Source organism: Pristis pectinata, chromosome 9 (genome assembly GCF_009764475.1).
Source record: "Pristis pectinata isolate sPriPec2 chromosome 9, sPriPec2.1.pri, whole genome shotgun sequence".
NCBI classification, from domain to species: domain Eukaryota; kingdom Metazoa; phylum Chordata; class Chondrichthyes; order Rhinopristiformes; family Pristidae; genus Pristis; species Pristis pectinata.
Window position 1 is genome coordinate 82,363,780 of NC_067413.1, and position 24,408 is coordinate 82,388,187.

General features: G+C 39.2%; 1 protein-coding gene across 1 annotated transcript in view; it reads left to right on the forward strand.

Annotated features, from left to right (window-relative positions):
* The window catches only part of LOC127574319 (potassium voltage-gated channel subfamily B member 2-like), a 231,693-nt gene extending 213,831 nt beyond the window's left edge, over positions 1 to 17,862 (forward strand). Inside the window, exon 3 of the mRNA XM_052023233.1 lies at positions 15,781 to 17,862. Coding sequence (XP_051879193.1) covers positions 15,781 to 17,862 — 2,082 coding nt within the window. The remainder of the gene's footprint in view (positions 1 to 15,780) is intronic.
* The last annotated feature ends 6,546 nt before the right edge of the window (positions 17,863 to 24,408 follow it).

A 24,408-nucleotide genomic window follows, 5' to 3' on the forward strand; every position in this document is an offset into this window, starting at 1 on the left:
TCACTTAATAATGATAGCTAATTTTACTTAAGTCAGCAAAAAATTTTAATTCCTTCAGTAACACTTCTTCTGGAGCTATAGCAAGAGTGCATTGGAAGAACTGCTGACATTCTGCATTAATTTATGTGTTTATTTGATAATCAGGCAGAGAACTTCAACTTTGTGGCAGAATTCTTGCTTCCAAGTTAGTAGGTTAGGGTTTCAAGGCTTATTCCAGTCAACCCGGATGAGTAGAGATGTAAGAAGTTCAGTCTCATGATACTAGATTGAGCTCCAATGGGTTTGTGTGCCCAATGGGACCAGAATAGCTGCCTCCTCTCATACATAGCTTGTATTCCTTTAAGAAAGATGACAATCTGCCCATATAATATTATCACAAATACAGAAATGAAAATACTGATAAAGCCTTGAGGACCTTCCCATGAGACACAGAAGTGAGAAAATGTGATATTCACGGTATTTTAGGATGGATGTGATACTGAAATGGTAGAGAATCATTTACGTACTAATATTAATCCTTGTTGGATGACAGCTGAAGCTGAATTTCTTCGTGTTGCGCTTATTATCTGGGAGTGATATAACCATCTAGAAATGGAGCACTGTAGAAAATTTTCCATTTGTCTGTGAATAGTTTAACCTTTTCCTGGCATATTATCCTGTAAGATATTTACTATTACATATCCTATCAGTTCTTCTAACTTTTTTGCATTTGGCAGGGTATCACAGGTTGTGACACATTACAGTTGTTCATGTCTTCTGTTTAAAAACAATAAGCCATAAAATTTTCTTTCTTTTTCAATCTTTTTATTAGTTTTCAAATTAATACAGATTGATATATAGCATCAATATTTATACATGTAATACAAAGAGATCAGGATAACAATCATATCATATATAATCATAAAGAACAATAAAATATATTAAAAAATCTGTAGATCCAATGATCTCTTAGTAAATGAATATAATATAAAAGGAAAGAAAAAGATTTATTATATAATTTTTTTTAAAAACCCAAATCAATAGAAAAAAATTATGAACAATATAAACTAAACAAAAAAAAACCTTTTCAAAAAAAAACAAAAAAAAAGAAACAAAAACTGAGCTAAAATTTCTCAGTAGAAACAGAACAATATTATGTCGTCAAGTCCGTTCCTCCAAGTTGGAAAGTTATTGAAAGGGGATCTACATCATGTGAAAATATTGAATAAATGGACTCCAAATATCTTCAAATTTAAGCGAAGAATCAACAGTACCACTCCTAATTTTTTCCAAGTTTATACATGATATAGTTTGAGAAAACCATTGAAAAGTAGTAGGGGGTATTGGATCCTTCCATTTAAGCAAAATGGATTGTTTGGCCATTAATGTAACAAAAGCAATCATACAGTTAGCGGAAGGAGATAAATGGCCAGACTCTATCCTTGGTAATCCAAAAATTGCAGTGATAGGGTGAGGTTGTAAATCAATCTTCAATACGTTTGAAATAATGTTAATAATGTCTTTCCAATATTTTTCCAGAAGAGGACAGGACCAAAACATATGTGTCAAAAAAGCCACATTCGATTTACATCTATCACATATAGGATTTATATGGTTATAAAAACGAGCTAACTTATCTTTGGACATATGGGTCCTGTGGACTACCTTAATCTGTATCAATGAGTGTCTGGCACACATTGAAGATGTATTGACTAAATGAAGAATTTTCTTCCAAGTCTCTATAGGTATAAAATTTTGTTTAAAGTAATTTTATTACTGCTGAGGAATATTCTACCATAGCTGCCTCTTGATTTCTCACTCTTCCCAATGGAAAAATTACTGAAAGTCCTAGTCATATGGGCTTTGAAGAGAGAAAGATAACTGCAGAAAAGAGGAAACAAGAGAGAGAAATGGAAAGAAACAAAAGAGAAAAAGGAAACATTAGTTCCAAATAGTCTCCCATGTGGCCTATACAACAGGCGTAACTTTCTACTTTTAAACTGTTTATGTTTTTCATGTCAGTCAATGCCTCAGGTATGCACTGGAAATTGTACACCTGGGATATGTTTGGTGTTGATACCTCAGCATATATTAATAAATTCAACAAATCATCTTAACCTCTATTCCAGCTTCCCATCCAGCTGCTTATCCAGGATGAAACTGATATTGCACAATTTAGGTCTCCTATTTGACACTGAGTTAAACTTCAGATATCTTGTTCATCAGAAATACTGTACACTTCCAACTGCATAATATTCCTTGCTGCATACCATCCATAGAGAAAGGTTCATCATAAACACAGTGTATTAAGTACTCTCTAGCTAGCCTCTGATGTTCTACTATCCACAAACTCCAGCTCATATGAACTCCACCAGTAATTTCATAAATATAACCAACCTAGACTGCATTTTTTTAAATTCAAAAATAGGATCAGATTTAAATGTAACAGTAAAAAAAACTATGATGTCCATACTCATTCTTTTACATCTGCCTGGAGCTTTTAGTACAGTTGACCACACCATCTCCCATACCACCCCACCAGTTGCTCGGCTAGGTGGGACAATACCTATCCAGTCCCCGTCTTATTTACCCAGTTACATCCTGGTATTCTTCTCTTCCTACTTCTGTACTGTTATCTTTGGTATAACAAGTTCCTACCAACTCCAGGATCCTATGTTTGCCTCATCCTACTCTAATTCACCCTTGGGAACATTATTTGAGATCACGGCTGTAGTTGCCATATGTATGGTGCAACATCCAGGACAAACATATCTTCAAACTCACCAGCACCTTTCAGTTGTCAGTCTTCTTTTCAGCTATTCACTTACAGAAGAACAGAAATTTCCTCCAAACAATTATTGGGAAGCGTGAAGTGGGCAAAGGAAAGGCAGATGGAATTTAACTCGGGAGAGTGCAAAGTGATGCATTTAGGGAAGTTAAACCAGGGCAGGACTTACACAGATGCACGGTAGTGTAGCGGTTAGCGTGACTCTATTACAGCGCCAGCGACCCGGGTTCAACTCTGGCCGCTGTCTGTAAGGAGTTTGTATGTTCTCCCCGTGTCTGCATGGGTTTCCTCCGGGTGCTCTGGTTTCCTCCCACATTCCAAAGACATACGGGTTAGGGGTTGTGGGCATGCTATGTTGGCACCGGAAGCATGGCGACACTTGCGGGCTACCCTCCCAGAACACTCTATGCAAAAGAGACATTTCACTGTGTGTTTTGATGTACATGTGACTAATAAAGATATCTTATCTTAAATGACAGGGCCCTGGAGAGTGTTGTAGAACAGAGAAACCAAGGAATGCCAGTACATAGTTCCCTGAAAGTAGCAACACAGATAGACACGGTGGTGAAGAAGGTGTATGGTATGCTTGTCTTCATTGGACAAGGCATTGAGTAAGAAAGATGGATGTCATGCTACAGCTGTACAAGATGTCGGTGAGACCACACCTGGAGTATTGTGTGCAGTTCTGGTTGCCATGAATGCAATTAAGGTAGAGAGGGTGCAGAAAAGATTCACAAGATGTATTCAGGACCAGAGGGCTTGAGTTATAAGGAACAACTGGATAGTTTGGGGCTGCTTTCCCGGGAGCAAAGGAGGCTGAGGAGTGACCTTATAGAGATTTGTAAGCTCATGAGGGGAATAGATAAGGTGGATGGTCACAGTCTTTTTGCCAGATTAGGGGAGTCTAAAGATAGAGGGCATAGGTTTAAGGTGAGAGGGGAAAGATTTACAGGGGACCTGGAGGCAAGTTTTTCCACACAGAGTGTGGTGGGTATATGGAATGAGCTGCCAGAGGAAGTAGTAGAGGCAGGTACAATTACAACATTTAAAAGACATTTGAACAGGTACAAGGATAGGAAAGGCTTAGAGGGATATGGGCCAAAAGCAGGCATATTGGACTAGCTCAGGAAGGCATCTTGTTTGGAATGGACTAGTTGGGCCAAAGGGCCTGTTTCCGTGCTGTATAACTCTATGACATTGTTAAATTCCTCATTTCTAGTTCCCCAGCTACCAATTCCATCACTCAATCTGATACTAAACTAGACTACTCACAAATATGGTGTCATATTTGACCCCATGAAGAGCTGCAGACTATTACTCGGACCATCTATTTCCAATTCCAGATATCTCCCAACTCTCAATTTAACTGCTGCTGAAATCCTACTATACAATTTTATTAGAAATCATTGCTGTGAAGAGAATTGGTGATGCGGATGGAAATTGATGTGTCAGGCCTGTGAACACCTGTGGCTGCATTAGCCTGTACCTGTGGTTGGACACCTCTCTTCCTCTTCCTATTAGGAATGCCTAGGAATCCAGGATCAATCTAAAGACAGTGGGCACACAAAAATATTCCTTATTTTTAGATATTTTAGAAATGAATTTCCCGAAGGACAAGAAAAACAATCTCATTTTGTTTTCTTTTAATAATAAATCTTAGAGTTCTGTTTTGCAGCTGACTATAATGCATTTAGTTTGAAATGAGTGATCTTTGTTTTATTGTAGAGTCCCACTTTTCAAATCAATTAACTAAAATTATGATGAAACATTTGTAGTTGACTTCTTGTACCATAGGCTATTTAACCTAATAATTTAATAACAGGTTTATTCTAATATATTCAAACTTAGGTTTATTCTGATTTATAAATGAAGACACTGCTTATGAAAAGCATCTTCAGCAAATCTTATGATTAAATCATGGTCAATTTGAAGCTACCATAAAGGGTTCCTCCCTCACAAGAGCTCCTGTTCATCACAACAGCATGCCTTTATTGTATAATGAACGGAAACTTGCTGAGTCAGCATATTAGCATGGTTGATGTGTGTGTCAGATAGCTTTGAGTCCAGTTCAGAACTGCATTATATTGAATGAAACTTGTAAACAGTAGAAGATAGATTTTCATCTCCAGACTCTCTGATAATACTAGAGGTCTGCCACATTTTTGCTGGCCTTGACAATTTTCATGGCCTGCACACAATCCTCACTAATCCTGGCCCTGCTGCTGCACAATGAAGGGCAAAAGGAAAAGGGAGAGGAGGGGTCAATCACATGGCGATTAGGTGGATAGAGTCAGAATCAGAATCATTCTCACTGAATTAGATGATGTGAAATTTGTTGTTTTGCGGCAGCGGTACAATGCAAAGGAGAAGGAACAAGAGGTTATTCAAGAGAGCAGGGGAGAGGAGAGGTGGATTGGGCAGGATGATGAAAATGAAATGGAATGCAGAGTAAAAGTGGAGGAGGAGAAAAGGAGGGGACAGTGAATAGGATGAGAGATGATAGAAAGGAAGAAATGAGAGTAGTGTAATGAGAAAGGAGAGACAGAGAAAAGCAGAGTAGAGTTGAATAAAAAGGAAGGATAGGCAATTGTCCAAAGAAGCAGACGGAGGGTAGGGAAAGCAGGAGGCAGGTGCAAGGTGAGGGAAGGTACACGGGAGGTAATAACAGGAGAATGGAATGAAAAAGAGAAACAGGGGTGAAGAGGTGGTGCAGGCTAGGAAGGGGGGTTAAAGGCAGCAAAGCTCTAGAGATGAGGGGAATAGGGAGCAGAAGAATGGTAGTAGGAAGTGGGGTGAGTGGATTCAGAGGAGGATTTGGAGAGCTGATAGGAAAATGAGTAATAGAGAAAGAGCAGGAGAGAACAGGGAAGAGATGAAGAAGATGGCTGGTGGGATCAGAAGGCCGTATTTTGAATTAGTGCAGATAGTTATCATACTCACTCATGGGTTACCAGTGAAACACTGCCTTGGTTGCAGAGAGGTCCAGCTATAAAATTACTCTGTTGTTTGCAGGCAGACCACTTTACTGAGGGAGATTACAAATGGTAAACCATGTCATTGGGAGGGCATTAACAGAAGCTGCAGCATGGACTTTATAGTTTTCTCTATCAAGTACCTGTTCAGCAATCAAACGAAGTGATCTATTATAAAACGAGCAAGCAAGTTCTGAGAGAACATAGAACAGCACGGCACAAAACGGGCCCTTCGGCCCACAATGTTGTGCCGACATAGCTAATCCCTTCTACCTATAGAATGCCCATATCCCTCCATTCTCCTCTCATTCATGTGCCCATCCAAGCCCCTCTTAAAAGCCCCCAGTGAATTCACCTCCACACCCTATCAGGCAGTATCCACCACTCTCTCAGTAAAAAACTTAACCCTCACGTCTCTTCTGAACCTACCCCCCACACCTTAAATGCGTGCCCTCTGGTGTTGGATAGGTCAATAATGGGAAAAACATATTGCTTGTCCACCCTGTCTATGCCCCTCATAATTTTATACACCGCCAACAGATCACCCCTCAGCCTCCACCACTCCAGAGAAAAGAGCCCAAGTAGGGAAACTTAACTTCAGCTTGGCAGCTACACCAAAAGCTGAAAACTAATCTGAAAGTGCCAGGACCAAAGCCAGGGAGTGCAGTGGAAAAGCACTGATTATGCTGTGTTGAAATATGATACATCAATCGGTGACAGGCAAAACAACTTCTCGGAATAGCCTTTAGTAATGTGGTAGTGGGATAGGTTATCAATCTAGGATAAGAAGCTAAATTGAAAACTAAATGAGAAATTGAAAATTGTCCTCATCAGGGATGGTCTTTATCAATAATTACAAATAATCTTGCTGTCAATGGAGAATGTAGGTTTGTGGGGGTTCAATAGTCTCAATCAATTTCCTGTATTTTTGAATGTTAAAATGTATTGATTTATGGTGAACAGATACTCACTCAGTTTATAAGCTCTGGTGATTCAGTGGTGATCTCTGTACCAGTCAGCAATAGAAACACAATGCAAACTCTTACAGATAGTTATGTAACCACTGCAGGTGTTTTTCTAAATATATAACCTTACAGCCAACAGAAACTTGTCACAAAACTATCTATCTGCTTAATAGATACTGCAAGGAACATTGTGACTTATCTAGCTGACTAGAAAAGAAATTTTTTCTTACTGAAAACTCCTTTATGTTTTTACTTGATCACTTTTCACTGTATATATCAGATTACAAAAAAAAATCCCTCTGCCATCTCTAAGACTTGAGGATGTCTTTTATGGGAAGGAACAGAAAGGATTATTACTCCAGCTCCAAAACCTAACACCACCACCCAAATATGCCTTCTAGTGAAAAAATGGCCAATCAGCTGACTGACAGACTTCGAAGGAAGAGTGGGACAAAAATCCAACTAAAACCCCCACTTCACACTCGCAGGAGTTAAGATCAGCTCTTACATATTAAAGCACAAGCTGTCGCAACCATGGTAAAGAAAACCTACTTGGGCATACAGATGAGACCTCAGACCTCAGATTTAGATAATGGTTGTAACCGAACGCACTCCTTACTCTGAGTAAAGCATTCACAATGAAGAGAAAGAAATAACTTACCTTGAAGCATACAGTTTTTATAATTTCCTGTTCCATTTGGATCTTTGGATTAGATGACAGATGCTGTCCTTGAATTAATCTCCACAAAAGCAAGTAAATAAATTCAATTTTTCCCAATATGTCAAGGTTGATTAAATCAAGTATGTTTCAGCAGAAGGAGAAGTACAGTTTGCCTTTCAATACTTGACCATAATCCTCTCTCGAAATGACAGCAAGGCTGATGGAGCACAGCACTATTTACGTATGAATAGTGCAGCAACTCCATGCTTGGACGTTGTGTGATTAAATCCAGAAACCCAAAAGCTGCTGTTCAAGATGTGCTGCTTTGCACTAGCATTCTGAAATCAGCTATTGACTTCTGGCTCAGCATTGAAACGCATGCCCTAATCACCCTAAAACCAGGATTCCACCTATTCCATGTCCAAATGAAAATCCATCCCAGCTGACTACTGTTGAGTATAGTTCCATGTACTGTGACATGTTGGGGTTCTCCTTCATGTTTGCCTATCATTGTAACTGTGGGAAGGCTATCTAGTGCAGAGGTATCATGACGGAGAATGATGCTGATATCAGCCAATGCATGCACACATACTTGGTCAGCAGATTCGGGTATGGCTACCCTGGCTGACTTTATCTTGCCCAAGACCACTGAGAACAATTGAGCCAATTTGGAACCTTCCAGTCTGTGTGGTTTAACATTAGAAGGATGGTGACTTTACCCACCGCATTTACACAAGCAAATGTTTAAGGAGCAAGTGAGAAGAAATTACAATTAAACTTAATAACTTGGTGTTTATTCCTGCAAATTTCATGACTCATTCAAACACAAATTCACTTGGAGGAGTTAATGTTGCCAACTTTCAGTACAATTAATTGACAAAAGTATTGAAAATGACGTAAAGAGAAAGGCCATGATAACTATAAACTGACATAGGCAAAAATATTTGGATCATAATATTTGGGCATAATTCTTCCATAAATCTTCCTTCATTAGGGCTCAAAACTTGAATGCACCTGTCCCTTTCAGACCAGCACATGCGATGCATTTACTATTTTTATTTAATACTTATTACTGAAGCAACCAGTGTTGTCTATACTTCAACAAATTCAGTTTCTTCATATTGTCAGGCTCAAAATTTCCTCGATTTTCTTGATCATCTCTAGGGAACTCTTTAGAAGCAGAATTTTCAAGAATACTGATTTAGTCATTGAACTTCTAATCAAACTCTTTACCTGTCTCCAAATATATGAAGGGGTATGTACTTCCTCAAAGCAGCAAGTGTTTGTCATCTCAATTCTATATTGATGTTGTTGGATTCGACTGTTTTAATTAGCTTTTTAACATGTATAGTGTTTATTACACCTCAAGTGGCTACACAAGGAATGGCTGCTTGCTAGCTTATTGGTTCGTCCATCAGGTGAATATGTGGTTTTTTCATTGGTTGGTTTGGCCACAAGTATCTAATAGATTTCCTGATTGGACTATTGTTAGCTAAGGAGCACCTCTTATCTCAGGTGTAAAAGGTGTCGCTTTTTGTTAATCTCTCTCTTGCTCTTTCTCCCCCTGGCCTGAGCTTTCTTTTGTTCCCTTTGTCTCGGTTCATCAAAGCTAGTGCCATGTGCTCTGTGACTGTTTCTTTGTTTTAAACTTTTCTAATAAAACTTTGTGAAGCACCAAGTTGTTTTCAACTCATTCCTGGACTCCTGAAAGAACCTGTGGATTCAAAAATAACCAAATCCGACAATGTGAACTGATCATGGGGTTGTCTTTATTCTCGTCACTAATTTATTGACTACTTTTGTGCTGCTTGACATCATAGGGGCAAAAATACTGTGGTAGTAGAGCAGGCAAGAAGCATTAAAGCAATTTTGCATTGATGCATTGCAAGCAAATACTCTAAAAGCTTTTGAATGTTAATACTAAGGAAGTACATTCTCTGCCAGTTGCCATAGTATTTATTTTTCACCATAACCTTAATTCTTAATGGTAATTTCTCAAGACTTAAAGCAAAATCCTCATTAGAAGAGTATTTTCATTGTTTGTACCACATTAAAACCAGTTAAAAATACAGTTTAAGGGTATTGTAGGGAGAGAATAGGTGGCACAGTGAATTAGCTTTCTAGATCTTTGTGAACTGATATCATGCCCAGCTTTGCACAATAAGATGACAGTTTCTTTGCTCTGCCTGCTGTTATGAAGTTAGTTGAATATCAGTAGTCTGAAGGTGCTAACTGAGAATCTCACTTGGAGATCACAGGGATGGCTGGTGTGAGGAAGGGAAATTTCCAACAAGTATAGGAGTGCTTGCTCTGCAAAGGCACAAGATATGGATTGAACAGGAACAGTCAACACAGTTTGGGCCAGAACAACCAGCCCACATCCGCATGCTTTCTGAGTAATGGTCATAATGTGCACTGCTCAGCAAACCCTCAGCGAGTCTAGCAAACCCCTAAAATCTAGATTCTTCATGAGAAGTCTTGCCCTTTTCTAAAACTGGATCTCCTGAATGAATACACTTAATCAAAAGAGTTGTCGGACTTTCTGCCCTTGTTATTTATGACCTGTCAAGCTCTTTCTCCAAATGAAAGGCAGAATACTCCCAGGTTATGCTTGCAATTTCATGAGTGTGGGTTGTGTGATATAAATTTCTCAGTCTGCACAGATGTAAACACAGAAGGCTGGGTCGATGTTCTTTTGATTTATTACTGACATATAAAAGTTCTGTATCTAGGAATAGAGTGAACAATATCATAAAAGACTGGCACAGTTAAAGCATAAATACATAAACTCTGAAAGACTGTGGGGAGGAGAATGGACAGTTCAATGGAAGAAAGAATAGGAGTAAGAAACACACTTCAAAAGCTGAGATTAATAATCAAGTATAATAGTATTGTTTCCCACCATTTGCAACAATCCATCCAACCCAGACTGAGCCGCACACCCCACTCCTTCCCATGGTTTTATGCAGCCACCACTCAGCAGACAGGTATGCTAAAAAATTCTCAGAGAAGCCTGGATTCACTGCCACCTGAAGTTGTGTCCTGAGACAAAGACCAGGAGATACTTCACTCCCAGCAGAACAACGAGGCACCAGCTTCACTGATGAGCAGTTGGTCTGAAGGTCAGTAGCTCAGAGAATGACTCCATTGGTCCAGCCATTACTAAGAGCCAGCAGTTACTGTTGTAACTGCGAATTGGCAGGCCAGATGCTCTGGCCCATGAGGAATACCCTAACTTGGGAGTGCTGAATGTTAACACCAGAATAATTTCCAAGTCCGTCCCCGTCAGCAGTGCATTGAAGATTTCTGGGAGATAGAAACTGAAACAGGAATAGCCAATTCAGGCCTTTGGGAACGTTGTGCTATTCAATTAGATCATTGCTGATCTATACCTCACAACTCCATTTACCTGCCTTTGCTACATTTCCATTGCTATCTTTAACTAACAAAAAATCTATCTGTGTGGAAATCCAGATACAAACAGTAACGTTTTAGGTCCAATTACATCTTAGTGGGGGGGAAAGTTCTTATGCTTGGCGGAACAATTCTAACATGGATCTTCCGATTAAATATTTTATTCTTTCTGTTTCTGATGTTGATTAACCAGCTGTGCAATTCCAACTTTATTTTACTTGCAGACCAAAATAGACAAAGGCAAACAAAACAATGATTGCTGGCATGTATTTCTGTTTTCTCTTCCTGAAAGATTAAAAACAGGAACAACTGCCTGTCTAAAGAGTGATCATTTTCTGTCCTATTTTATTATTGCAGATCTGTAACTGACAATGAAGCTTCATGCTTACAATCTTCTTGGGAAGTATTAGTAAACCTATTTAATTTAAAGATTTCAGTTATTGTATTAGTAGAAATTCATCCTTTTAATATGTTAAGTGTGAGGTGAAGCATTTTGGGAGGTCTAATAAGGGTAGGAAATATACCATGAATGGTAGGTCCCTAGTATTGAGGAACAAAGGGACTTGTTTAAAGATCCTTGAAAGCCACAGCACAGATAGATAGGGTAGTGAAGAAGGCATTCTGGATGCTTGTCTTCATGGCTGGGGCATACAATATAAAAGCAGGGAGGTCTTTATAAAATATTGTTTAGGCCACAGCTGGAGTATTGTGTGCCATTCTGTTCTCCACACTATATGAAGGATGTGATTGCACTGAAGAGGGAGCAGGGGAGACTCACCAGGAGGTTGCCTGGAATGGAATATTTCAGTTATGAGGAGAGACTGGATAGGGTGGGTGTGTTTTCCTTGGAGCAGAGGAGGCTGAGGGGGGTACAAAATTATGAGAGGCATAGATAGGGTATATAATAAGAAACATTTCCCCATGGCAGAGTTGTATAAGACCGGATTGTGTAGGTTTAGGGTGAGGAATAAGAGGTTTAGAGGGAATCTGAGGAAGATTTTTTTTACCCAGAGGGTGGTTGCAATCTGCTTGAGACGGTGTGGAGACAGGTACTCTCACTGCATTTAAGAAGCATCTGGACAAACACTTGAATTGCCAAGGCAGGGGAGGCTACAGACCAAGGCCTGGGAAGTGGGATTAGTGTAGATAGGTACTTAATGGTCAGAACAGACAGAATGGGCCTAAAGGCCTCTTTCTGTTCTTCATGACTCTGTAACACACAATATGACAACATTATACTCAGTTTCCAAAATTTGTATTTATTAACCTTCATGGATTTCGGATGCAGATCATAACTTCAAGACATTTCAATGCATATTTATTACATTTTACCCAGGAGGGATTTCCAACCGAACATGTTTTATTCCCTGTACTGGAAATAGTGTAATATGATAATATAATGTACAAACATATTTGACAATTTTCAGTTTCAGAAATTCAGACAGTAAATTTTTATTCTCAGAGTACTCTTTTATTAGTTTTTGGCTACATGTGCTAAGTAAATTTTTAAGTTCCTGAACATTGAAGAAAGCTGGGATCAAATTTGATAGATCCCAGTAATAGGTGCAGCAATTGTAATGTACAATTAATCTACATCCATTGATTTCAATGCAGCTGCACATAAATTTTGTGCCATGTGCTTCTTAAAATGAATTCATTGTCCATCTGATCATCAATGTTGGCATTAGGGTTAAGGTTAGGGTTAATTGGCTGGACGCATTGGCAGGAGGCTAATAATGCCAACATCTGGCACAAAATTAAGGCTGCTCTCCACTGGAGTAGCTCCTGGAGAACGTTCTGCAAGTGAATCTGATCGGAGAAATATGGAAAAAGGCACAAAATGGAGAAGAGTGCATGCCAGAGATTTGAACACTGCACTACAGATTTTGATGTGGCAGCTTGAAGGTAAGAGAAATGTCCTGTATCTGGAGAGAGCCGGGAGGCCCCCGATGCAGATGCTCAGAAAGCAAATGAAGCGGAAAGTTGAGAAAGTCAGTCTCAAGAGTCAAACTTTTAGAACCTGGGGGCAGTGCTGCAAAATCTGATGAATGATCTAGTTCAGTGAAATTCCACATCCTGTTAATCAGGCTTAATTCACTGGACCCTCATCACTCGCCTATCAGTATTCTATCATTCAGGATACTCCTAACACTCAGAAGTTTACCCCACTTTTGTAATGCTGCAAGTCTCTCAGCCACATCACCTGGAGAGGTTGCACAGCACTCACACATTTGCCTCTTTCTTCTAAGGAGGTATACAATTTGATACAACAGTGATTAAATTGGGGGTCAGCCAGATCTTATGCTGAAGGATCTTTGACCTGTATGTTAACTCTGTTTCTCTTTCCACAGGTGCCGCCTGACCTGCTGGGTATTCTAGTATTTTCTGTTCTTGTTTCAGATTTACAGCAGTTGAGTTTTTTTATTTTCATCTACATCTTCTAACCTTCATCGTGAAGATGATGCTGGCCATTATTGCAACTGTCATAGTTGAGGATAGTGCAGGGATGAAATCATTGAATCCTCCTTCTCACATCTAACCCCTCTTTCAACCAGAATTTTCTTCTCATTTAGAAGCTGCAAATGCTGTAAGCATCCACTTCTTACTCATCTCACCACCACCCCTCCCAAACCACAGTATGACTTTTGCCTTTGTCCTTCAGTTATGCAAGAGCTGTAATTTAGAAGATGGAATAAAGCTCGGATCTGTAATGAGATACCAAGCATAAGTGGGGGAAAGTGGAGCCAGGACAAGCACAGGGGCCAGCTTGCTGGAAGGTAATGATATCACACACACACACACATTCTGCTGCAGACAACTCAGATGAGAAAGTCTGCCGAAGAAGCTTGATGGGGATGTACAGTGAAATGTTTGATTCATTAGAAAGTCTCTCAGAAAGGCTGCATTTGGTATCAAGGAGCATGGATGGAGTCTGGCACTTGACATTGAGCTTTGCACAATTTGGAGCCTATCCTTTCCTGTATGCAACCAGTAGCCAACACTGTTTGCACATTTGTAGGTGCAGAATCTGTTAGCTGATATTAGAGCTTCTATTGCTGTACAAGTAGCAGTGACCGACTAACTGGTGCAGTGCAAGCTCAAAGTGTTGCCATCATGTCTGCGGACTAAAGGGGCTTGCAAGGTGTTATTTCTGTCCACCATCTGAGTTTTAACAGATTACAAGTATTGCAGAGGCATCATTCCAGAGGAGTGGCAATGTTTCCCTGAAGCAGGAACCTATTTAACTCCTTTAGGATTCTTCCTCCCAATTTTACCGCTCCCCTAGCTATTCTATGTTACCCAACCAATCCAAACTACAGCCATGGTAAAATGGTGCTGTCAACAGTTAGATCTTCTAGGCCCAGTACTATTCAAGATTATCTTCCAAGGTCCTCTGTATTCTCCTTCCCTAAAAGTAAATAGCTTTTCACTATCCACACTACACCTACTAGAGCAGCATTGTATTGGAGTAGTATGCTTTTTAGTTTTGCATTGTGTCCTTGTGGACTCTGTGATGGTCTGTAGCAGAAAATCAATCAGGTGTAGGACTGGAGTTTATGGGGAATTGGGGTTGTGGTTACTGGTGACAAGTTAGATGCATTGTTTGTGGACAGCTTAAGTAGAAACTAATTAAAAATTCCTTCTGCACATAGAACATATACCTATAAATATATGCTGCTTGAAACATCTCTGGAAAGCTCTGCTGCTAAACATGCATTTAGCCATATGAGATTTGAAGAGGTTGTTGTCTGAAGTTTTTATACTCAAAATGACAACCCTGGTGACAAATCAGTGTTGCACCTGATGGATATCATGTTCTGCCTGCCCTTTGTTCTTCCAGCAGAGGTTCACTGGGTGTGCTACAAGTATGAGCATGCTTTGTGGACACCATTTTGAAGCAGTAAAACGTACAGGTAATGTTCAAAAAAACAGGCATTACTGAGACCCATTTCTCACTGAACTTCATTAAATATTTTATTATGTGGGAAATTTGTCACCTAATTGAATGTATTCTCTCATCTCTCGTAATGCCATTTATATTTCTATCGTTAATCACAAAATGATTATTTGAATATTCCCAGTGAAATTTTATATTAATGATATTGATGGTATTGATGTGTCTCATTAGTGCCTAGCCATTACATGGAGTGTTATGTGGAAATTGAAGTAATTTTTTAATTTGTATAACAGTGGGAGCTTTAATATCAATGTACACAATATGAGTGAGTTTATGCATTGTACAGGAGGTTTCAACTTATATTTATGCAACAATGCATCTGAAACAGGCACCCTATTTGCAACTACTGTCCAACATTACATTCTCCATTACTAATGTCACTTAAAATACATGAGTTTTATTTTCATAAGAATCAAAATAGGGCAATTGTATTCTGCCATTAAATGATCATTCATTTATTATTTTATCAATGTACTGCTGTTATAGTATGAAATGTAACCGACTGCTGAAAAACATCATTCCTTTCAGGAGTGTTCCTCTGGAAATATTATTTCACTCAATAACCATGAGTTTAAGTTAACACCAGTGGTTTGTGTCTTAAAAAGTAAAATGTTAGGACCCATTTTACAAATGTACGCTCCTGACAAGGAGTATTCCTGTGGATATTCCATTCATTAGCAGAGCCAGTTCATTAATGCAGCCTTGTTCATTAATTCTATGACTTCACAATATGTGCTGTGAAGCTGAGACATTTAATTTCTAAGTTCACCCTGTTACATATTAATAAATAACACACTGTGCACTCTTGTCATTGTTAAAATTTAAAGGCAAAATGCTAAAACTGATGCTTTTCAGTTTTTTTGGAAAACCAAGTAGTCTCTCTCAAACTATCTTGTGTTCAACTTATGTTTTTAAAAGCTTCCAAACGTAATGCTGCAGAATTTCAGCAGTTAGTCCTGATGGTAATTTAAAACCAATCTAGCTGTAAAATAAATAATGAGAAATTTACTAAATAATTCTTTGTATTCTGTTATATCTTGCAGATTTTGGCCATCATATCCATCTTGTTCATTGTGTTGTCAACTATTGCCTTGTCTCTCAACACACTTCCTGAACTTCAGGACATGGATGAGTTTGGACAAGCCAATGACAATCCACAACTCGCCCACGTTGAAGCAGTATGCATCGCCTGGTTCACAATGGAGTACCTTTTACGTTTCTTATCATCGCCAAATAAGTGGAAATTTTTTAAAGGCCCATTGAATGTTATTGATCTATTGGCCGTCCTGCCATATTATATCACAATTTTTCTCACAGAGTCAAACAAGAGTGTGCTCCAATTCCAAAATGTTAGACGAGTTGTTCAAATATTCCGCATCATGAGGATACTGAGAATTCTTAAACTAGCCCGACATTCAACAGGACTCCAGTCACTGGGTTTTACTCTCAGGCGGAGCTATAATGAATTAGGTTTGCTAATATTGTTTTTAGCTATGGGCATTATGATATTTTCAAGCTTGGTATTTTTTGCTGAAAAAGATGAAGATGCAACAAAGTTTACAAGTATTCCTGCATCTTTCTGGTGGGCGACTATCACTATGACAACAGTGGGATATGGAGACATCTATCCTAAAACACTATTAGGCAAAATAGTTGGAGGACTTTGTTGCATTGCTGGAGTGTTAGTGATAGCTCTGCCCATACCAATCATTGTAAACAACTTCTCAGAGTTTTACAAAGAACAGAAAAGGCAAGAGAAAGCAATTAAGAGAAGAGAAGCCCTTGAAAGAGCCAAAAGAAATGGAAGCATTGTTTCCATGAACTTGAAAGATGCATTTGCTCGCAGCATGGAACTAATGGATGTTGTAGTTGATAAAGGGGTTGATAATGTGATTAAACAGGAAAAACACATGGACAATCATCTTTCACCAAGTAACTGGAAGTGGGCAATGTCTGAAACAAGTTCCAATAAGTCTTTTGAGTCCAAATATCAGGAACTAAGCCAGCATAACTCAAGCGAGCGGTTGAATAACCCCTCCCCCAGCCCACAGCATCTGAATGCTCAGAAGCTGGAAGAAATGTACAATCAGATGACAAAGACACAGTCTCAGCCAAATCTTACTAGTGACAAGATAGAACAATCTATTAAATCTCCTGTACATGAAGAAGAACTTGAAATGGAAGTGGTTCCTCGCTCAACTGACCCATTGCTCACTGCTCCCATAGAACCAATTCTGGACATGAGGAGTATATCTAGCATTGACAGCTTTGCTAGTTGTACCACTGACTTTACGGAAGCTGATAGGTTTCCACACCATTCAAAGTTACCTGAACAAGCTCATCAGAGACGGATTGCTGGCACTGGTCCTCTCAATGAGTACCAGACTGGAGAAAACATCATGTTCAAAGATAAATCTGGTGAAGTCAATAAAAGTTTCTGCTTTGAGCAGCCAGTATCCTCCAACTTAAACAGCATGGTGGAAAGCCCAAAGAGCTCAATGAAGGGTAAGAACCCTTTGAAATCTAGATCACTTAAAGTGAATTTTATGGAAATTAGAAGTGACACTCCTCAAACACCACCAAGTACTGCCAGACCACTGCCCGTGATAGTGACAGATTTATCATTATCTACACCTAAACATATCACCACCATCCTGCCGGAGGAAAACTCATCTCAGAGTGAGAGTCTCCCTATGACTACTGATATACCAGCTTTCCACCATATTTCCAGTAAAGGATCACCAGAACTGTTGGCTAAACAAAAACTTTTTGCTTTCCAAACAAGAGGGAGAAAGAGTTGCATTGACATAGACAGCGGTGAAGATGAAGAGTTGCTGGTGGAACAAAAGGCACAGCTCAATAACCAGCAGGAATCTGGACAAAACTGCTGTTCTGGAGGTCATGATAAGCACAGCCACAATGGAAACCATATTGAAGATGTATCTGTAGTGGGTGCTGTTTCTCCAAAACACACCAGTCAAAACTGCACATCTAGTGTAGCAGGAGATAGCAAAGTAGACAGTATCCAAGCTGGGTACAAGATGGAAAATCATATGTTTACACCAGAAATTCATGTTAAACCTGGGGAAGGAGGTTACTCATCCTCTTGTGAAACCAGCATGTGACTATAGAGAAAGTAATAATAATTTTTCTGGTTCTTTAGAATTCTAAGAAAATGAAATGGTATAATTTATGCCTACAGTATTTTTGCATGGCATGATGAATCTTTTAATCCAGCTGCTGTTTGACTCAAACTGTTGGAGACTACAACTCTGCAGAAAAGGAATTGGAGAATAGCAGGAAAAACTCAGGCTTCCAAGTGGAGCCCATGTATTGTAAAGTTTGGAGATGTTTTCAACTTTTCGCTAATAAGACTAGAATCATTTTATGCTACCACAAATTCATGACACTAGAATATTTTAGGATTTGCACAAAGGGAGGACAGGATGTACATGCATGCATTAGGAACCAATGTGAAACAGAGGTGCTTAGAGCCTGTAAAATATAATTCTTTGCAAATAGTTGGGAATATGCCAAGAACTCATGAAATCAAGCAATTACAGAAAACAATTATTCTGATGCACACTTTTTCCCTTCACAGCGCAGTGCCTGGAGGAGGTTTATAAAGTCTTGTTGCAAAGTTGCAACCAGTAATAAAAAATGACAATTGCATCAACCTGGAGTTTCCTCCTGATTTGTCACCATATACACATACTGTACATTCTGGGTACAAATAAATTGAAAGCATAAAAGGTCACATCATTTTTTTTAAATGGCTTATGCTTGTAAATGCAATGCATCAAAAAATCTGCAATCCTTTACATAAATCTATCGAACTCTGCATATCCCTGAACAAAGTTCCCCTCTATAAAGACACAAGAGGCTGCAGATGCTGGAATCTGGATCCGAAATGACTCGAAACATCAGTAATTCCTTTCCACCCACAGTTGCTGCTTGACCCGTTGAGTTCCTCCAGCAGATTGTTTCTCCTCTATAAATCTGCTCAGTCGCCCAGCACTACGCAAGCTAGTTTCCTTCAATTACATTTGTTCAGAGGTGTGGTGATTCATGACATAATGGCCAGATTCTCAAACATGCACGCACCAATGACCACATGAATCTTTCAAAAACTCGCCGACTAACAGTGATCTGTAGTGAATTAAATTATTGGACTTGCCCAACTGCTTCAGATTTAATACACCTTCATAAAAATTTGAAGGATGACTCATTTTCTGGCTATTCCTCAACAAGGAAGGAAAGGTTAAAAATACTTCATACTCTGTGCAGATCAATTTAAATTAATTACTGTGACAGGGAAATAAGTGCTGCTTACTATGTAGTCTCCAACCTCAATTTGAGGGGGAGTATCTTTTCCCCTTTTTCTGTCACAAGGCCACATTGATTCTAACCCAAACATGAATCGATTAGAGTGGTTGACTATGCTGAATTTTTGGAAATTTACATTTGCGCTTATGTTAATTAGTTTCAGTCAAAATTTAGGGTCATTTCCATTTGGGCCTGATAGTTGGAGCATGGGAGCATTTTGGACACAATTACCCTTTTGTGCTCATGGAGGAAATTCCAGGACATCCATTTCATTCTAATCTGATTGTGTAAATGTTCATTAAAAATGGGGCAGAAACTATTTTACTTGGGCTATATTTATTTGTAATAAAAATATTAAGTTAATATTTTCACAAATCTGTTAGTTAATATATTTTTGTTAAATCTTGGTTTTGAAAGAATGGAGAGGATTTAATGACCAGGAATCAGAATGTGCAGCATTGGACTCTCACGGATTTATCTTATATTGATACTTGCCAAATAGTCATTACAAATGGATAAACTGTATTTTTCTTGTCAGAATTCTATTTTTATGGGTTATTTGAATAATATATTTGTGTATTTTGGGGAGCCCTAGACTACCACAAAAGTTTCAAGGGTTTTCAGGGGAATAATCATGCTAAGTTGCCCTTCTAAACTTTGCTGACTCCCATGTTAATGTTATGTGTTTGTGTACGTTCTTGTCCATCACTAGATAAATAATTAAACATATTTTTCACTTCCTCAAAATTGATGACTGATCTGAATTTAAACTACCTACATATGGAAATTTTCCAAAGGAGCCATCTGAAAGTTTATTCTAGAGATTCCTGGTGTATGGTCATTAATTCTCATTACAGGGAGAAATTTCCTCTCTGCAATATGTGTAATAAAGCTGTAAAGCTGTTCATAATACACAGGTTTACAACTTGTTTTTACACATAATGCACACAGTAAACTTCCCCACAGATTGTTTTCTTGTTGGTGTACACAGACTTAACTGCTAATATACAAGATTTCACCTATTTCATTTGCACTTTAGTTCATGTCATTGTTTCAGTGGTGTACTGTGAATAATTTCTGTACTACTAATTCATTAACAAGTAAATATTGAAAGTAAACATTTCAGTTAGTTTTAATCTGTCAGTTTTATTTATAGCATTAATAAGACAGTTTTCTGATGAACTAAACTAATCCCAATCAGACAATGTATACCTAAATTGTTGAACTGTTTTTTGTACATATCAGTATGTTCTAACATATTGGGACCATAATGGAATGCCTTTAACTTGCCTTTTGATATGTAGTTTGATATCTTAATTGTGGAGGTAATATCATGGCATGTTTCTTTTCACCAAGAAAATGATATCATTTTTGCTTTATTATTATTAAATACCACATTAGAATATTTTTTAAAGTAATGAAAATAAATCTTTACACTTGATAGCATCTTAATACTGGCTATGCCAAACATTGCTGTGAAGGTGTGAGTGATATGTGAATATCAAATACATATCTTGAAACTGAAAGGAGTTTTTGCAATTTAATGGCAAAATAGCTTAATATGAAATAAAAATAGCTTAGCACTCCAACTGAAAGTGGTTCCAGAGAACAGGTAAGGAAAGGAAAAGCGACTGAGCAAGAAGTTAACGTCCCACAATGATCCCCAGGGAAGAAAGATTTTGAATGACAATGGATAAGATTTTGTATGTGCCTCTTTTTATCTGCCAGAATCATTCTAAAGGAAGGCAAATGTTAGATTTTATTCAGAAGGGCCACTAATACATGTTGTTAGTCAAAAATTAGTGAGGGAAATGGAAAATGTTAAAATGGAAAGCTTATAATATTATCAGGAAAAAGACAGATCAGGAAAAATGAAAATACACTTTCAAACACTAAAATCACGTGTAATATATAGCAAATAATTCATTTAATCTGGGGGAATATCATGCTGTCACATTTTACAATTATTTATCCATATATAAAGCAATATCAGCAGACCCATAATGCATCTGTAACATACTAAGGGACTTACTTCAAGATAAAGCAAAATAGCCCACATGTTGTGAAAGATAAACCCTGACTTTAACCCCCGATGGGAGTTGTTTAGCAGCATGCCATTGCAGTCTGCAAACAATCCATTCCTCAACAACAGATCCCTGGGAGATATTAGTGATTCATTTGCAGGTCGTGCAAATCAGGTTTAGAGGTAATACCTCCAAGGGCAGTGTAGACTCAAGGGCTGAATCCTCAATCCTAAAAATGCATTGCAGTAGTCCAAGAGAAGCAGGATTTTTCCTCAATCCAATAAACCAACAAGTAAACTTCCACCACCAGTCACCAAGATTTCCTTTGTCCTTAAACCACCATCAGTACCTCCAACCATCCCTTCTCAACCCCTCAAAACCATCTCTTCCCACATTCCCTAACCCTTGACTACCACCTCCACCAATGCAATCGGGATCTGCAAACCTCCCTGCTCTGTACCTCTTCCAAGCTGTGACCTTGTGTTGTGTGAGGCAAAGAAACTAAAACAAAATTAAATCACCTTTGAGTTAAGAATTGAAGCTGAGAAACATGCCCTGTGATACATGATTAACCCAAGCCCTTTAGACCCAATGCAGGTGTCATATGAAATTCATACTGTCTGCTCACACTGATACTTCCAGAAGGCAGCTAGTGCTAACTGTTCAATTATTGCCTTAACAAAATCATCACAGGGCCAAATATCAATAGTGGCTCGCATAAGTTAGATAGTACTGATCAAAGGCAGCCTGATCATCGAAGTCATTCCTGAGGTCTTAGCAGTTAGCTGGAAGCCATGGCTGAACACAGGCAAATGCAGGCTCTGGATGCCACAGTAGATGAGATGTTGAGGAGGAAATAGGTCTTTTACATACTGGGACCAGAAAAACCTCCATTTAAAGTCCTCTGGTAAAAGCTGCAGTTTGAGGAGGCCTCTAATGAGGTCAGTATAAGGGTAGGCATGAAAAACAAAGATGCATCAGAAAAGCCATGAGCACCTGCACAGTTAAGGTCAGTGACTACATCTCAAAATCCCATCTCCCACTAACTACATCATTGGCCCCACATAGTTCTCAAGGAACTAAATCCCTATTTTCAACTTCCACACGCTTACACACTAACATTACTCCACAGCTCACAACTTGCACACTGCAAGTTATTCAACCATGAATAGCAAATCACCAAACACGTTGTGCAGCACTCATTAACACATCTCTCCCTTGCACAAGGAGTTAGCACCTAAACAGCACCAGAGACAAATTGGCAGGAAACATGCATAACTACATCTCAACCCTGGAGGAAAGGATAGTGATAGCATTCTAGAGATTGTGGCCCAGGGCAGCACTGAAGTAGTTCAGTAATTCAGTAACAGGAGAGTGATGAATAAGCAGCAGGTCACTAATCTGACTCTCACAGTCACCAGCTGACATTTTGAATTGTGTAAAGGATAGCCAAGAGATAGAATCTTTCTGTATCAGGTGACCAAGCATGAGCCATCCACTGCTGGGAATGATGATAGAATAGGTACCAGTTCCCCAGAGAGAAGGTTACACCTGAGTTCTGCTCCGGGAACTCAGTTTAAGACTTCTATAGCAACCTATAGACAAAGGATGGTTGGTGAGCACAGTGAATTACTGACAGGCCCCTAGGAAAGCTTGCATCAGTGTAAAGGGACATAGCACAAGGCTTTGCACAGAACTTGGATCACACCCTACCCTCCTTGGAATTGGTGACCAGCTTCCATTGCAACAAAAGCTGAAGCCACTCATTATCAGAATGTGTAGTGAAAGCTTCGTTGACCACCTCAGCCATGGCTTCAGGTACCAAAGTGATTTTGGAGGTTTCTAGGTACTCCATCCATCTATCATTCAAAAAAAGATTTCTGGGGCAACATGTGAGGAAGTGGAAATATCTTTTGGGGGACAAATCAGCTGTTGTCTCTCAAGATGATAAGGTTCACGTTAGCCAACAAGCCCAGCCTGCTGCTGTGTACCACCACGGTGCTGTCTGCAGCCAGACCACCTCGGCCCATAGCTGCTTGGGTTTATCCTCCAAGGCCAGCTGAAGCCTCCTTCACTGCACCTTTCCACCAGTCAGGCTGTAGCTACTGGGAGAACACTTGAGTATGAGCTCTGGGATAAGGAAAGGCCCATGGCATGCACTCTGGGTTGGTTGGCATTTTTCTGTTTTTTTTAATCTTGGCTGCATGTAAAAATACAAACTGGAATGTCAGTTGGATGTTGGTTTTTATTCTATCACCCTGGTCAAGTTGATGCTGCGATGTCAGCCGCAGAGGTGGTAAGATGAAAACCATTTTGAAATGGAGTTAATCATTGCGGGCAGGGTCTAATCAGCTGATCACAAACAAAAAGAAGCTCCTAAGGTTTTTTCCCCTCCTCTTCTTTCTCTGCTTCCTGCATCACTTGCTCCACAGTTCCTAGCAATAGATGAGCTGCTTAGCTGACATAATTCCCAAGTTGTGGAGCATGTAGAAGATGAAAACAGATCTGAAAATCTGTTCAGGTGTATACTGCAAAACTTCACCAATCTACCTGTTGCAGATGCATCAGTCCATGACACCACTGGTGGAAGTAAGCACCAAACAGTCCTCGTGGAGACAAAGAACCGTCTTCACAACAAGGTCACCCTGCAGCATGTTATGTGGCACTACATTTGTGCTAAATGGGAGAGATTCAGAGAAGATCTAGTAACTTAAAAGTGGGTGTCCCTGTGGTATTGCAGACCAAGAGCAACAGCAGAAACCTGCATAATCTGCAACCTCGTGGTCTGCCATTTCCTTCACTCTATCATTACAATCAAGCCAAAGAATCAAACCTGGTTCAATGAGGACTGCAGAAGGACATGGTGGAACAATACCAGGTCTACCTAAAGATGAGGTGTCAACCTAGTGAAGATACAACATGGTACTATGCAAGTGATAAACTGAAAAAGCATCATGCCATAGACAGACCCAACAATCCCACAATCAATAGACCAGATCAAAGAACTGCAGTCCTGCTGCATCTACTTGATGGAGAATTAAACAGCTAATATATCGGAGGTGGCTCAAAGAACATCCCCATCCTCACTGATAGTGGGACCCAGTATGTGAATGCTAAAGACAAAGCTGAAACATTTGCAGCTATTATTCAATCAGACACATCAAGGGGTTGATCCATCACAGCTTCCTCCCAAGATCCCCACCTTCACAAAAAGAGCAGTCTTCAGCCAATTCAGCCATTATCTTTCCATGTGATTTCAAGATATGGCTGTAGAACCAGATAATACCCAAGCTGCAGTACTGCAGAACTCTGGTCGCCAGA